The 15,818-nt window shown below is 40.1% G+C and overlaps 1 protein-coding gene across 3 annotated transcripts in view; it reads left to right on the top strand.

Annotated features, from left to right (window-relative positions):
- CEP128 (centrosomal protein 128) overlaps positions 1-15,818 on the top strand; it is a 115,258-nt gene that overhangs the window by 9,046 nt on the left and 90,394 nt on the right. For all 3 annotated transcript variants that reach the window (XM_068148715.1, XM_068148718.1, XM_068148716.1), the window contains exons 7-8: positions 346-418; positions 5,465-5,581. In XM_068148715.1, coding sequence (XP_068004816.1) covers positions 346-418; positions 5,465-5,581 — 190 coding nt within the window. The remainder of the gene's footprint in view (positions 1-345; positions 419-5,464; positions 5,582-15,818) is intronic.

The following is a 15,818-nucleotide window of genomic DNA, read 5'->3' as shown; positions in this document are numbered from 1 at the left end:
CGGTGCTTTGTCTAACAGCAATAGCAATAATTAGTCTGCTAATTCTTAGTAGGAACTAGTACTGTTCAAAAGGACTGTGTAGACATGTTCATAATTTTGTACTTGTTGACCTGGTACCTAGCCTTTCAAACTGGATGCGATACTATCTTCACTTGAAAATGGAAATGCTTTTTATCATGAGTTTTCCATTTGAGGCTGGTCTCTAATAATGGTAGGATTTTAGAGGCTATAGGGCAAGCAGAATTAGCATAAAAATTCAGGAGATTGTTGCTGCTTTAAGTATCAACTGTGATAATTTTCTTTTTGAACTGTAGAAGATTGTTTTACCTATATTTTTCCATGAAGGACTGATGCTGAATTAAGAAAGACTCTAGAAGAACTGTCTGAAAAACTCACTGAATCCCAAAGACAAGAAATGGTGAGTGTGGCTAACACAAAAAGATGATTTATGTTAGTAATTTAAGCATGATGTGAGTTTCCAGTTTAATGTGACTGTTTACATCAGTACTGCATATCAGTATGCATATCTGAACATGATCTTATTTAGGCTACTGTAAATTGTTTTAATTAAATCAGCAACATAAGTTTTATGTTTCATAAATAGACACTTGTAAAATAATTTTCAACAAGTAAAAATATATCTATCTAGTGAATTTTTCTGTTTCAAAATATAATAATACTGTTTCTTCTTTGTCCTGCTCTGTCCTTTTCAATCCTTTATCATCTGTGCAGCATAATGGGAGGAGTCTCTTTGGGCTGCACTCTTCTCTGACCTCTTTGTGACAAGTGAAACAAAAGGAGGCAGAACAGATATGATGTTTTCTTTTGCCTTTCCTATGCTGAAAGAAGACTAAGTTCATCCTGTGTCACTTAAATTTGAAAGAGATCTGCTGTTGAGAGGGAAGTAAGTGTATTGCTTTAGGAACAGAAGTTGAAAGTCCTGTAGGCACTTCTGGATGCTTAAGACCTGAATTATGCTTAATGTAGGTATCAATAGGGTATCAGCAGCAATGCTGACTCTTCAGAGCAAGTATGTGTCCTTATTTTCCCATAGGTTATTCATCATGGATTGGTACTAAATGCTCTGTCAAGTGCTTTAGTGGTGTGTTTGTCACTGATAACAATATTGTTGTCACAGACCACCGCTGGCACCAGTTGGCTTAATGATTATACTTGTGTGAGTTGTTGACTCTAGATGTGAAATGGGTCTCACATGCAGTTAATGTGGGGATGATTCCTCAGAGAACCAGGATTATTGTCAGATAAGGAACTGTCCAGAAGATGTGACTCAGGGATTTTTGGCATGGCACAGATGACTCGTAAAAGTGTTTATCCCACATTTAGGAATGACATCGAGACACATGAACGTGTCCAGGGAAGGGCAGCAAGGCTGGTGAGAGGCCTTGAGCACAAGCCCTGTAAGGAGAGGCTGAGGGAGCAGGGATTGTTTAGCCTGGAGAAGAGGAGGCTCAGGGGTGACCTCATTGCTCTCTACAACTACCTGAAAGGTGGTTGTAGCCAGGAAGGGGTTGGTCTCTTCTCTCTAGCAACCAGCACCAGAACAAGGGGACACAGTCTCAAGCTGCTCCAGGGGAAGTTTAGGCTGGAGGTGAGGAGAAAGCTCTTCACGGAGAGGGTCATTAGTCATTGGAATGTGTTGCCCAGGGAGGTGGTGGAGTCACTATCCCTGGAGGTGTTCAAGAGGGGATTGGACGTGGCACTTGGTGCCATGGTCTAGTCATGAGGTCTGTGGTGACAGGTTGGACTTGATGATCTTTGAGGTCTCTTCCAACATTGGTGATCCTGTGGTCACTTGTCATGAGACAAAAAAAAAAAAACCTGTTGAAGATGTTTGAAGATTTTTGTGATTTTAATAGTTTTTTTTTTTTTTTTCTTCTGAGTCTGCATAGGTGATAAAATAGCTCACAGCAGGAAAGGCAACAAAAATTTCTAGAAATAGATTTCAGTCATCAGGGCTTGTATGTCAGAAGTAACAGTGGAAAGCTGAAGGACAGGAGAGGAGTTCAAGGAACAGGAGGCTGGTTTTTTGCCGCCATCTTGACCAGGGAGGCTGTTGACAGCTTCCAACACAGAAATACATTGGAAGGCTGATTCAGCTGTGGAGGGACCTGTGTGGAGAATTTGGCTATTCTGTAGCATAAATGACAAAGGATTTGCTAAATGTGGTGATGAGCAACCTGATTTGTCATGGTATGATGATGATAATTTTTTTCAGAATGGTAGAAGGTAATTTTACTGCATTCCAGGAGGACTTATTCCTAAGCACTCTTAGGCCATGAATGTAACATAGAAACTTTTGGAGAGAATGCAGAGGAAGCCAGAGGTGATGGTGCTTGGTTCTTTTGTGGTGCTGTAAGGTGCAACATAATAAAGCTGAACTGCGTGCTCTCTGTCTTCTTTTCCCAGTCTCATTCCTTATCACTTGAATGTTTTTGGGCTTGTGTCACTCTACAAAAACTTCTGTTTTATCCTTGTTACCTAAATCCTTGTACAAAAACTTTCATGTTTTCCCTGTATTATACTTCCTTACCACAATGCCCCTCCAAAGTCCCATGAAACTTTTTCATCATTCTGACTTCACAGCTTGCTTTATTTTCTTATAATTCCAACCTATTAGTTGTTTTAGATTGCTAAATATTCTAATACTTAATTTCAGACTAAATTCATGTACAGCCAAAACAAAGGAGTAAAGGCTGAGTTCTCCCTGTTTCCCTAAATGAGATATTTATGAGATCACCTGTGTCTAGGATCTTACTTTCTTAAATCTCCTCACAAATATGAATATATTTGACATCTTTGTACTGTTGAAAGTTTGAGTCTGTTGGCCAAATTCAGCTGAGTTTTGGGGAGGCTAAGGAATGAGAAGCACAAATGAAATGTCATAATCTCCTAACTAATTATCTTTATGAAGCAGCATAAGAGTAGTGTTTATGAGGCTGCCTTTATTTAATCCTCTTTTTCAGGATTAATAATAATGTAATGTTTCATAGTAAACACTTTGCCTGTGTTTCCTTCTGAAGATAGATATTCTTTTATCCTAAACCAACTAGGTAATAGTCATTCTGTATGCCAAGCTCTACTGTACCCCCTTGTCCCCCCCCCAAAAAATCAACAAAAATTTGATGGGGGAAAAAGTGATTTCAATCTATTTGCTCACAGTCTAAGGCTTGTTCTTTGTTTACTGTGCCTTTTGTTATTTCATATGATTTGGAATAGTTTGTGAGGTTGAAAATTTGTTATTTATGAAATGACTGATTACATGCATCAACAAAGACATCAAGAGTGATGATGAATCCTTTGTAAATGCATCACTATTTCTCAGGGATATGAAGGAGAAGATGGGAAACTACTGACAGTGTGCCAAGGAAGTTGATTCTTATTTAATACCTTTTTTGATGCTGATGTGCGTCAACAACTTAGGCTGGGTGTTAGTGACCAGCAATGGGAATGTGAAGTTTCAGCTTACAGTATGAGGGAGGAAGGCATGCATGTAAAATGTTTTGAAATAATCTGGTACATATCAGCTAAGAAACTTAGCTGTCTGAAGTGTTCTTAAAATCACTAACAAATGACAGTGTCATTCTTTGTTCCTGCTACATAGTATCATTGTTTCTGTTATCTGGAGTTGTTAGAAATAGCATTAAGTAGCAGTTGCCAAAACAAATACAAATGTTGTGATGCAGTCCTGAATTTTTATACATAACTTTCTAGTAATTAGCTATTCTGGATTGTAACTGCAGAGCTTTCATAAATCACATGAAGGAGTGTGGTTTGACACAGTATGCTTTTTGAGGGTCTCCTGATGGTTTTAGAGAAATAGAAAATTCCAGATTGTAAGCTGACTATTGATCTGGCTGTGCAAACTGATGCATTCTGTTATAAAGAAAAAGATCGTTTCATTCTTTAAACCTGATATACTTGTGAAGCCTTATATGTCCTTATTTATGTTTTTGTTGCTATACTGCTGTTGCTCATATTAAAGTTTCTGTCTGTGCATATGCCTAGTGCTGGTAGAAGTGTACTTAAGGGTGAAAGTACAGATGAGAACTTGTTCCACTCCACTTGTTCCCCTCCACTTTTAACAGTACAGATAGTTTGCTGCCCACGAGAGGGTGCTGTCTGCTAGCAGCTTGAAATGCAAAAATAAAAGCAGCTTTGGCATTGTAGTTTAATGCTGAATTATTGTGTCTATAATCCAAATTGCTTTGAAAGATAACTAGCGTTATTTGGATTAGTTTGTACATGGATTCACAAAATATTGAGAAAGTCTTAAAGTACTGTAATTATTTAGTGCTATTACAGTCATTCTCATCTACTTAGCTCTCGTGAAGTTTTCCAGATTTCAGAGTATGAACGAGGCATGCCTTGGTCTGGTTTACAGACTGGAAAAATTGAAGGAAATGACTATATATTTGCTATAGGTGTGGCTCAGGTGGTAGCACATAAACCTTTCAATGGGAAGGTTGTGAGTTCTAGCCTGCAGTGAGCAGGAGTATTCACACTGGGCAGCAGGGTCCTCCCTCCCTAGTCATGAGGTCTGTGGTGACAGGTTGGACTCGATGATCCTCGAGGTCTCTTCCAACCTGAGTGATACTGATACTGAAAAGACTCTGGAGAGATTAATTTGGCCTGTGGCAGAGAAGCTAAGATTTTTGTATTGCAGCTTCAGCTTAGGCTACACCAAGCTTGATAAGGAGATATTTAGCATTTGAGTAGAATGACCACTTTAGGTATATCTATGTTTTTCTCTAAAGCAGGATATTGCTAGCACATTAGCAGGTCAGGTACCCACTTGAGTACTTCTGGAATACTCATTGCTGTAGATCCAGTTATTTTCTATACCATTCTAAATCTTATTTAATAAAATAAAAGTTGTGCCCCTTGCTACAAGAAGGACATTGAGTTGCTGGAGTGTTTGCCGAGAAGGGCAGCAAAGCTGCTGAAGGGTCCAGAGAACAAGACTTTTGAGGAGCAGCTGAGGGAACTGTGGTTGCTCAATCTGGAGAAGAATAGGCTGAGGGGAGGAGACCTGAGAAGTTGCAATAAGGGGTAGGTGTTGACCTCTTCTGCCTAGTAACAAGTGATAGAATGAGATGAAATGGCCTCAAGTTGCACCAGGGGAGGTTTAGATCAGATATTACAAAAACTTCTTTATGGGAGGAGTGGTCAGACATTGGAATAGGTTGCTGAGGGAGGCGGTGGAGTCCCCATCCTTAGACATATTCAAAAAATGTGTAGACATAGCACTTTGCAATGTGGTTTAATGGCCATGGTGGTGTTACTTTGACAGCTGGATCTCTGATGGTCTTAGAGGTCTTTTCCAACTGAAACAATTCTGTGATTCTTTCTGCCCCATACTCTATTTACCTTTTTGCGTCATGGTTATCTCAATATGTGGTAAAAGACGCACTGATTTCCTGCAAGGTGTTCCTTCTTTTTGAAGGTATCAGAACGGGTAGAGAGAAGATTAAAGGAAATAGAACAAGAGATGCGTGCCGAAAGACAGCTTGTAGAAAGGCGCCAGGACCAGCTGGGACATATGTCTCTTCAGTTACAAGAGGTAAGCAAAGAAAAACTTCTTTATTCTAGATTAAGTTAGGCATGTGCTGCATTTGTGAGCCTGTACTTGTCAAACTGGTAAAAGTGCTTATACCTTTGGCACATTCTTTTAACTATCACTCCAGAATATCTTGTTTTGGTGACCAGTTGACAACTGCAGTTCTTGTGATACTGTCTTGTCTGTGTTTAGACCTTTCTGCTAATGGGCACAAATGTTCTTTAAAAGAACCCACTCCCTTTGCCCTCCCTCAGACTTCAAACAAACAAAAGCAAGTCATTAGCTAGCTTGTCTTAATTAAAACACTTCTTTCCTGAAATGTAAACTTTGCTTGCAGTGAGCAGTTTGTTATGAATTTATTTCAACAAGCAATCAAATGTAGTGAAGTGCCCACACATCTTTTCATTGCTTTGCTAACAGTTTCATTCAACAGTGCCTGACAAAGTATCAAATATTGTTAAGGAGAGAAATACAGATGTAAATTAAAATTGGAGACAGCTAGTAGCTTTTTTTTATGGTTGTTTTAGGAAATGTATGAAAAATGCTCCTTTTGTTTCTGATTTTACCTGTTATTTAGAAAACCTATGTCTTAACATAATGTAGCTTCCTATTTCACTTCCTTTAAGATAAGGTTTGTAATGTTACCTCTAATGTCATCTAACTATACAATAGAATACTACAGTTGAGTACAAGTGTGCTGTTCTTTGTTTTTTCACTTTTAATGTTAAAGCAGTTGTTTTATGCTTTGCAGTGATATTGAGGATCCTTAATTTAGATTAATTAAGGCTAAAGACTCTTCAGAGAGTTCATAGTTGAGAAGATAAGATGCTCTTTTGATATAGACAAAAAGTAGTGTTGATCAAAAAGCTTGTAATGCTTCTGGTGGTATTTCAGAAAGAGTTACTGTTTCATTTTTCCCCCTATTGATGTTGTGGTAGGTGAAAAGAGCTAGAGTGTTTTATTGAAGTTTTGATTACTCTTTTATATACCTGTGTCCATTGCTCGATTCTTCGGTTGTGCCTTCAGTATGGTAAAGGAATGTTTAATCAAATAATTTGGTGCCATTGGATGGTGTTATCTGTGGATGAGAAGAACAGTTTTTCATTCTTTTGAAAGGATAGTGACTTACAGCTGTAAAGATACATTGACACAGCCATGGTTTCCTTAGAAGGAAAACCTGAATTCAGTTGAATGAAGTCAAACGCATTTTGAAGACTTTCATGTGATTGGCAAGGGGATCATGAGCCCTCAAGCTGGACACCTTTTTTCCTAGTAATTCATCTTTTGAAGTTAGCACAAAATGAATATGAAATACTAAGTACATCCCCAACGTTCCATTCTCCTAAGCCCCCCAGCTGTTGACGTTTCAATCCTTTCTCCTGCAACTTCAATTCTGTTCCATCTATATTTTTGTAGATTATTTTTCTTGATTAGCCACTTTTTCTTTCTTTTTTTTTTTTTTTTTTTTTTTTTTTTTTTTTTTTTTTTTTTGGTGTCACTACTGCTCAAAACTTTGAAATATTGTCCTTGTTCTTGGCTAACAGGAAAGCTCAACCCCTATTGGTCTGCTTAGTAAACTTTTACTGTTAGGAATGTTCCCAAGCTGAAATTCAGAGCCAGTGCTGACTGGAACAGGCTTATTCCACATGCTATACATTCATAGCTGCTTCTACTTTGAGGAGAATCACATTTCTTATGATTATCTTAACTCTCAAGCAAGGGCTCATATCTCCAAATCATCCTTCTGGGTAGCTTATCTCAGTCATGACTTGTCACTGTGTTTCAAAATTCTAATAAGACATAGATTACCACTCTTGCAATTAATTAAGGATTTGTCAGGAGCTTCTAACCTTTAACATGTGAAATAGAACCTGGTGGTGCCAGATGAAGACTACAGAAGGAAGCTTCTTTTAATAGACATTAGGCAATTTTTCTTTGACAGATCACAGAAGAATATGGAGACATTATCACCCTTGAAACACTGATTTTCATTAAAATGCCAGTAGCAACAAACAGTACAATCTCATCCTAGTACTTCTCTCACAGCTATCTTAATAGCTTTGAGAATATCTTTGTGATGGAATTTCAGCTTCCTACGTACCAGTAGTGTTTAAACTCCAATATGGCTGAGGGCCTTAGATCTCAGACCCTTATTCCAAGCTTCATTCCAACTGTCCCATTTTCCTTTCCCACTGAATTTTCATGTCAGTTTGTCCTTCTCTAGGTATGAAATGGTGTGATTTCTGGGTGGTGTTTGTAGTTCTCAGGAATAGTTCAGCAATTCTTGACCAATTCCTGAGCTGCTTTGGCTCTCACATTAGCAAATTGGACCACCTTGTACTCTGTTTTGAGAAAACATTTGTTTTTGAGAGCACAAATTATCTGCATCCTGTACACACTGACTCTCTGTGTACTGTTCTCTTTAGAGGCTGCTGTGTGGAAAAACTCTGAAGAAAATTACCTTATGGAATATGAATTATAGAAGAAACAGGAATATGAGGATATCTAACGAGGCAAAAAGTTTAGAATGGATCTAATCTCACATTAAAAACAAACAGGAAAAAATGCCAACACAAAACAGTTTGAGAATTGGGTACAGCAGATTGGAGTTTTTGAGCTTAATTTTTCAAGATTTGTTTTCCAATTTTTTTGTGTATGGTGTTACAGATGGATAGATTCAGTATGACAAACACAGTAGAATAGAAAATGGAGTGGCTGATTCTGGAGGTTATCTCCAGGCACTTGGAAGAGAAGGTTATCAAGAGTAGTCAGCATGGATTTACCAAGAGGAAACCGTGCTTGACTAATCTGATAGCCTTCTATCATAACTGAATGGGTAGATGGAAGGAGACCAGTGGATGTGGTCTTCCTTGACCTTAGCAAGGTTTTTGACACTGTCTCACATAACATCTTTGTGAGTAAACTCAAGAGGTGTGGGGTAGAAGAGCAGACAGTGAGATGGATTAGGTACTGGTTACAGCCTAGAGTCCAAAGAGTAGTGATCAATGGTGCCAAGTCCAGCTGGAGACTTGTAACTAGTGGAGTCCCCCAGGGGATCGGTGCTGGGTCCAGTCCTGTTCGGCATCTTTATCAATGATATTGATGAGGTGACAAAGTGTCTTCTCAGCCAGTTTGCTGACCATATGAGACTGGGAGGCTTGGCTGATACACCTGAAGGCTGTGCAGCCATTCAGTTAGACTTGGACAGACTGGGGAGCTGGGCAGAGGAACCTAATGAGGTTCAACAAGGATAAGTGCAGAGTCTTGCACTTGGGAAGGAATAATAAACTGCACCAGTACAGGTTAGGAGGTGATCTGCTAGAGAGCAGCCCTGTGGAGAAGGACCTGGGAGTCCTCATGGATAACAAGTTAACCTTGTGCCCTTGTGGCCAAGAAGGCCAGTGGTATCCTGGGGTGCATTAAGAAGAGTGTGTCTAGCAAATTGAGGAAGGTTCTTCTCCCCCTCTCTCTGCCCTAGTGAAGCCCCACCTAGAATATTGCATCTAGTTCTGGGCTTCCCACTTCAAGTGGGACAGGGCTCTACTTGAGAGAGTCCAACAGAGGGCTACAAGGATGATTAAGGGACTGAAGCATGTGCCTTATGTGGAAAGGCTGAGACACCTGGGGCTTTTTAGTCTGGAGAGGAGAAGACTGAGAGGGAATCTAATAAATGCATATAAATATGAGAGCTGAGTGTCAAGAAGGAAGGGACAGCCTCTTCTCACTTGTGCCCTGTGATAGGACAAGGGGCAACTACAGTACAGGAAGTTCCACCTCAACATGAGGAAGAACTTCACTGTAAGGGTCATGGAGCAATGGAACAGGCTCCCCAGATTGCTTGTGGAGTCTCCTTCTCTGGAGACTTTCAAGACCTGTCTGGATGTGTTCCTGTGTGACATATGCTAGATTCTATGGCTCTGCTCTGGCAGGGGGGTTGGACTTAATCTCCAGAGGTCTCTTCCAACCCCTGACATCCTGTGATCTTGTGACAAATAATGTAATATATGGTTATGAAATATTTAAAATTTATGAACCTGAATAGTTAAAAAAGGTCAATTTCAACCTTTTGGTTGATTTTTCAGTGTGAGGAGTAGTAGTAGTAGACTCGTTCATTACTTGCCTCAATATAATTCTATTTTGCTAGGGTACTTCTTATCTTTCTGTGCTATAAGTAAAATTGCCTGTCTTTAAAGATCTCAGAGCAAAGTTGTTTAAAAAAAAAAATCAATATTTTTACACCATTTTTTATGATTTCTTTTTTCTTATCTCCTGTATTTTAAGCAAGCAGTTTCAGCAAAGCCTACAACATAATTTTTTTTTTGTTAGTATTTACTTTTTAGGAGAGTGCAGTGCCCACAACTGACCACTACTTGTCAGTATTTTACTGTCTTAAGAGCACATTCTTTCTAAATCTCAATTATTAATAATTTTTGTTTCAGGGTCTAACTGAACCTAGTAATACATTTGTTTGAATCATTCTCTTGTCTGTCTTGTCTTTCTATCAGTCATGTGCATGATGTGCAGACTTCTTATTTGGATTGCACTATTACTATACATTATTAACCAAGATAATGTACACTGCATTAAGAAGGCCTGACATATAAAAGTTTGCATCTTTAACATCTAAATTTACATTACTATTTTGAATCTCTGGTCTGCATGTGCTCTGTGTGTGTGGATAAAACTTATTTTCTCTACTTTTTAATGCATCTTCTAATCTGTATTGGTGTGTTTAAAGAGCAATTACTACAAATTAGAAAATGGCAATTATCAAACAAATTTGTGCAACTCATACATCTGCTTCACTTTCTTTTGTATTCCTGATAAGTGGCTTTTGAAGAGGAAGGTCAGCATATTTGTTTCTAGTGCTACTGATATATATATAGGTTGCTTTGACAAACTACATGTCTAAACTAAATCTAGTTTGACGAGGATCACCAGAGGGCTGGAGCACCTCTCCTGTGAGGACAGACTGAAGGAGTTGGGGCTGTTCAGTCTGCAGAAGAGAAGGCTCTGAGGTGACCTTATTGTGGCCTTCCAGTATCTGAAGGGGGCCTACAAGGAGGCTGGGGAAGGACTTCTTAGGATCTCCGGTAGTGATAGGACTAGGGGGAATGGAATGAGGCTGGAGGTGGGGAGATTCAGGCTAAATGTGAGGAAGAAGTTCTTCAACGTGAGAGTGGTGAAACCCTGGAATGGGTTGTCCAGGGAGGTGGTTGAGGCCCCATCCCTGGAGGTGTTTAAGACCAGGCTGGATGAGGCTCTGGCCAGCCTGATCTAGTGTGGGGTGTCCCTGCCCATGACAGGGGTGTTGGAACTGGATGATCTTTCTGGTCCCTTCCAACCCTGACTGATTCTATGATATTTTTTTTTTTTTTCAGTGCTTTATTTTCAACATTAAGACACCATCACCTTGTACCTTTGCATTTATGCATCCATTTTTCTAAAACAAAATCAAGTAAAGTTCTTAAAAATGGGCTTTAAACAGTTCTAATATGTGTTGGATGCCCTGGATTGCTTTATTAATTCCTGTGCTTGGCTGCCTAGATTTTGGTGAAATGAGTCTGAGTGTTTGTGCTTTGCATGCTTCAGGTGAGCAGAATCATTTGCTTAGATCATTTTGAACTTGGTTACTTTTTGGTAAGGCAAAGATTGTAGTCATGTGTTAAGCTAATAACTTGGATAACTAGGAAATTATGTTTTCTTTGTGCAACTGGATACTTAGAGGGCCAATGGCATCCTGGCCTGCATCAGGAACAGTGTGGCCAGCAGGAGCAGGGAGGTCATTCTGCCCCTGTACACTGCACTGGTTAGGCCACACCTCGAGTACTGTGTCCAGTTCTGGGCCCCTCAGTTTAGGAAGGATGTTAACTTGCTGGAACGAGTCCAGAGAAGGGCAACAAAGTTGGTGAGGGGTTTGGAACACAAGCCCTGTGAGGAAAGACTGAGGGAGTTGGGATTGCTCAGCCTGGAGAAGAGGAGACTCAGGGGTGACCTTATCATTCTCTACAACTACCTGAAGGGAGGTTGTAGACAGGCGGATGATGGTCTCTTCTCCCAGGCAGTCAGTACCAGAACAAGAGGACACAGTCTCAGGCTGCACCAGGGGAGGTTCAGGTTGGATGTTAGGAAGAAGTTCTATACAGAAAGAGTGATTGCCCATTGGAATGGGCTTCCCAAGGAGGTGGTGGAGTCACCGTCATTGGAGGTGTTCGGGAGGAGACTTGATGGGGTGCTTGGTGCCATGGGTTAGTTGTTTAGGTGGGTTGGATTGGTTGATGGGTTGGACATGATGATCTTGAAGGTCTCTTCCAACCTGGTTTATTCTATTCTAAATAAAGGTTTATTCTAAATAAAGGTTTATACTTAGATTCTGTTTTCTTCCCATTGCACATACTGTGAAGTGCAGGAGGCTGGGGGACTTTCAACAGAGTGGGGTAGACTGATGGCCAAAAGCATTATTGAAAAATCTCATTTTGCACGTCTTTATCTCTGATCTTTTTAGACAAATACAGACTTGATCTGTGCTCTGAGCCATTTGGATGTTTTAATGCACAGTTGATGCTTGCTCCTTGGCTCCGTGCTATGCCACCTGTGGCTAATGGTTTCTGTTTTGATGGTGGTTTGAATCATACTCTGTCCTGAAACATAAGCACGTCTCATACATATCTGCCACTGAAATATCCAGACAGTCTGTGTTTGAATGCCTGGCTGTTATGTTTAGGTAGCATACTCAGACCTGTGCTAACTGCTAATGTAGCTAGTTAGAAAGAATTTTTGTTCAGATTAGAATCATAGAATGGTAGGGGTTGGAAGGGACCTCTGGAGATTGTCCAGTCCAAACTCTTTGCCAAAGCAGGATCACCTAGGTCAGGTATCCAGATGGGTTTTGAAAGTCTGTAGAGGAGACTCCACAACCTCTCTGGGCAGCCTGTTCCAGTGCTCTGTAACCCTCAGAGTAAAGAAATTTTTCCTCATGCTGAGGTGGAACTTCCTGTGTTTGTATCCATTGCCCCTTGTGCTGTCACAGGGAACCACTGAAAAGAGACTGGCCCCTTCTTGACACCCACCCCTCATATTTTTGTAAACATTAGTAAGATCTTTTCTCAGTCTTCTCCTGACTAGGATGTGGTACATTTTTCTTTATTTTAAACTCTAGCATGAAGCTGGTCTGCTTGTGTATTTCTTCTAGTATGAATATAATTCAGTGATCAGTCTCACATTGAAAGAGCAAATTTCAGTTTGTGGTCAGTGCATTACTTTCAAATAATCTGGTTTTATTTAAAACCCAAAAGCAAACAAACCCCAAACCCTAAGAAAAGTTAATAGGCTTGAATTGCAGTAAAAGTCATGATTTGCCATTGGAAGATTTTCATAAATTGGAAAGATTGAGAACTGTTGTTACAGAGGCCTCTGCATAGTTTTCCCCTTATATAAGAAAAAAAAAATCTGCCTAGCAGAGAACTTCTATCTGAATTTTTGGATTTTAATATACTGGATGTGGATGAGATGTGTTGAGCTGGACTCCTCCATGCCTGCCCCCTTCAAGGCCTCATCAACCTCCTTGTCTGCCTCCTCCTGGCCATTCTGGATGTTAATACTTTCAAGAGGAAGCTCTTGATGGGAGAATCCTAATGTCTGTAGGTCTGTTTCCATCCTTTCGTGCTACAGCATTGCCAGGCAGAGCTCTCCAGGGCAGCTGCTTTAGAGCCATTTAGGAGGAGCATGTGTGGGAACCATTGTCTGCAGCATCCCTAGGTCCCATTTTTGACATTTGACTTCCTCAGTGCTTTCTTTGGAGACAGCAAATTAAATCAAAGAACTTTATCTGGATCTTTTTATGTTTGGGTTTGTTGAACCCATCAATCCAGCCTGTCCAGGTCCCTCTGAAGAGCCTTCCTACCCTGCAGCAGATCAACAATCTCACTTAACCTGGTGTCACCTTCAAACTTAATGGGAGTGCTCTCAATCTCCTTGTTGAGATCATTGATAAAGATATTAAGTATGACTGGCTGTAGCGCTGAGCCTTGGGGAGTACCACTTGTAACTGTCTGCAAAGTGGATTTAATTCCATTCGCTGCCACTCTGTGGGCCTGGCCATCCAGCCAGTGTTTGATCCATCTGAGTGTATACCCATCCAGGCTTGGGACAGACATTTTTTTCATGAGAATGCTGTGAGGAGCAGTGTCCAAGTTTTTAGTGAAGTCCAGATAAACCACATCCACAAATATACATTTATATTATGAGTGATAGCAAGAGCTTATAATTTGAAGGTATTGCTAAATATCATTTGGTGCTCCTGATTAGTTTAAACAGAATAATAATTTCTGTGGCAGCTTCTGGGAATTAGGATGTACCACTTATGCAGAAAGTTCCTTTTTGCCTTCAGTAGGGAAATCTTTGAAAATTTTCCTAGCATTTTTAATTCCAGTCTACCTTTAACATTTTCCTTATGATGCTGATATCTCTAGCAGAATCTACACATGAAAGCATACATTTTTGGTGCAAAAATATACATTTAGTGCTAAAAATGAGGTTGGCATACAGTTGACTGTATATAATAGAGCTTCTAATTTTGCTAGTAAAAATTAGAAGCATGATTTCAATTAATACTCATCCTATTATCCCTAGTAGACTGTTCTGAACTGGTATTTCTAGTCCTTAAAAAAACCCCACAACCAAGCAAACCATTTGTGCAACAATGACATTAATTGAACTGATAATGGTCTTTGATTATATTTCTTTCTTTGTTCATGCAGCTTTTTTTGGAGCTGTCCTTAGAGCCTTTTGGAGTAAAATGGGAGTGTGTCAGATCTATATGTAGTGTTGACTGGAATGATAAATTTGAATCTGTTCTGAGTGCTTAGAGAAGCATCTTAAAGTCTTAGAGTATCTGATTATGAATCAGTGTCTCGGTCTGGAGAGGGAAAGAGACTCAATTCTTTTTGAATATTCCTGTGATGTGAAATTAGAGGCACAAACAAGGCCAAAACATCACCAGCTAGACTATTTATTACATAAATAAAGTGGACATTAGAAGGGGAGAGGGAGAAAATAGAGAGGGAGCGAGAGAAGAGGAAAGAAATTATATTACCACACCCCCCCCCAGACAGTTTGAGTCTGTGGAGGAAAGGTGCTGCAGGAGATGCTGAGTTTGTAGACAAACGGCGCTGAGGCTTTGGCTGGAGAAGAGATGTGGTCCTCTGGGCAGCCTCTTCAGTTCCATGAGTTGCAGCAGGCGGAACTTAGGACACAGAGAAAGGGTTCAGTCTGCTTCTTCCAGGCTCCACGGCCTCTTTTGTCTGGAGCAGCATTGTCCTGGGCTTTTCCTTCTCAGTGGCATGGTCCTTCTCCTGTGTTTTCCTTCATCTCCGTTTTTCTCCTGCGCTTTTCTTCCTTTAATCATCCAGTCTGGGAGACACAATCCCCCACATTTTTCTTCTTCAAACCAGTAGTTACTCAAGTCTTTTATACAGTTTTTAGTCCTTAGGTATGTGTCCAAGTATTGTCCCTCAGGAATTCAGGGGCCAGGAAATCATCTTTAGGTCTTGCCCTGAAGGCTTGGGTCCTTGGTCCATTGTTGTAGACCAGCTGCAGTCCAGTGTTATCATGATGCAATCGCAAGGTGATTTGCATCCATGATTGGTAGACAGGATTCCTACATGATCTTTGCACCTTCCTTCCAGTGGCTCTGCTCAACACATATCAGCTATTGTCTGGGCAAGCAGCAAGTGATTTTATCTTTATTGAGTCACACCAGGAGAGCCAACTTTTAGTCTCTCACAATCAGTAAGACTAAAAGCATAATTCTTGATGTGGCATCATATTTTCAATGGAATAGTTGTAAGAAATATGTTCTACAATCTCAGATTTTAGTATAAACTGTTGAAGCAAGAGAGTTAGACCAAACTATACTGAAACCCTTATGTTTCCTGTACTAAAGATGTAAGACTGTGGTAAGTATATAAATCCACTTATTTTCTTCACAAAGCTACATTTAAAAGCAAAACTTCAAAGTTGAATGCCTGGCTTCACTGAGGTTGATAAATATCTTGCCTTCTGTTTTCATACAATGAAATTCTTCACCATGAGAATGGCGAAACACTGGAACAGGTTACTCTGAGAAGTTGTGGAGGCTCCAACCCTGTAAATGTTCAAAGCCAGGTTGGATGGGGCCTTGAGCAACCTGCCCTAGTAGGTGGTGTCCTTCCCCATTGCAGGGGCATTGGAACTAGATGAT

This window comes from Melanerpes formicivorus, unplaced genomic scaffold (genome assembly GCF_026170545.1).
Source record: "Melanerpes formicivorus ecotype bairdi unplaced genomic scaffold, bMelFor1.0.p_v2 SCAF_17, whole genome shotgun sequence".
Lineage (NCBI taxonomy): Eukaryota > Metazoa > Chordata > Aves > Piciformes > Picidae > Melanerpes > Melanerpes formicivorus.
Note: the sequence above shows the minus strand (reverse complement) of the source record. Positions and strands in the feature narration are given on the sequence as shown.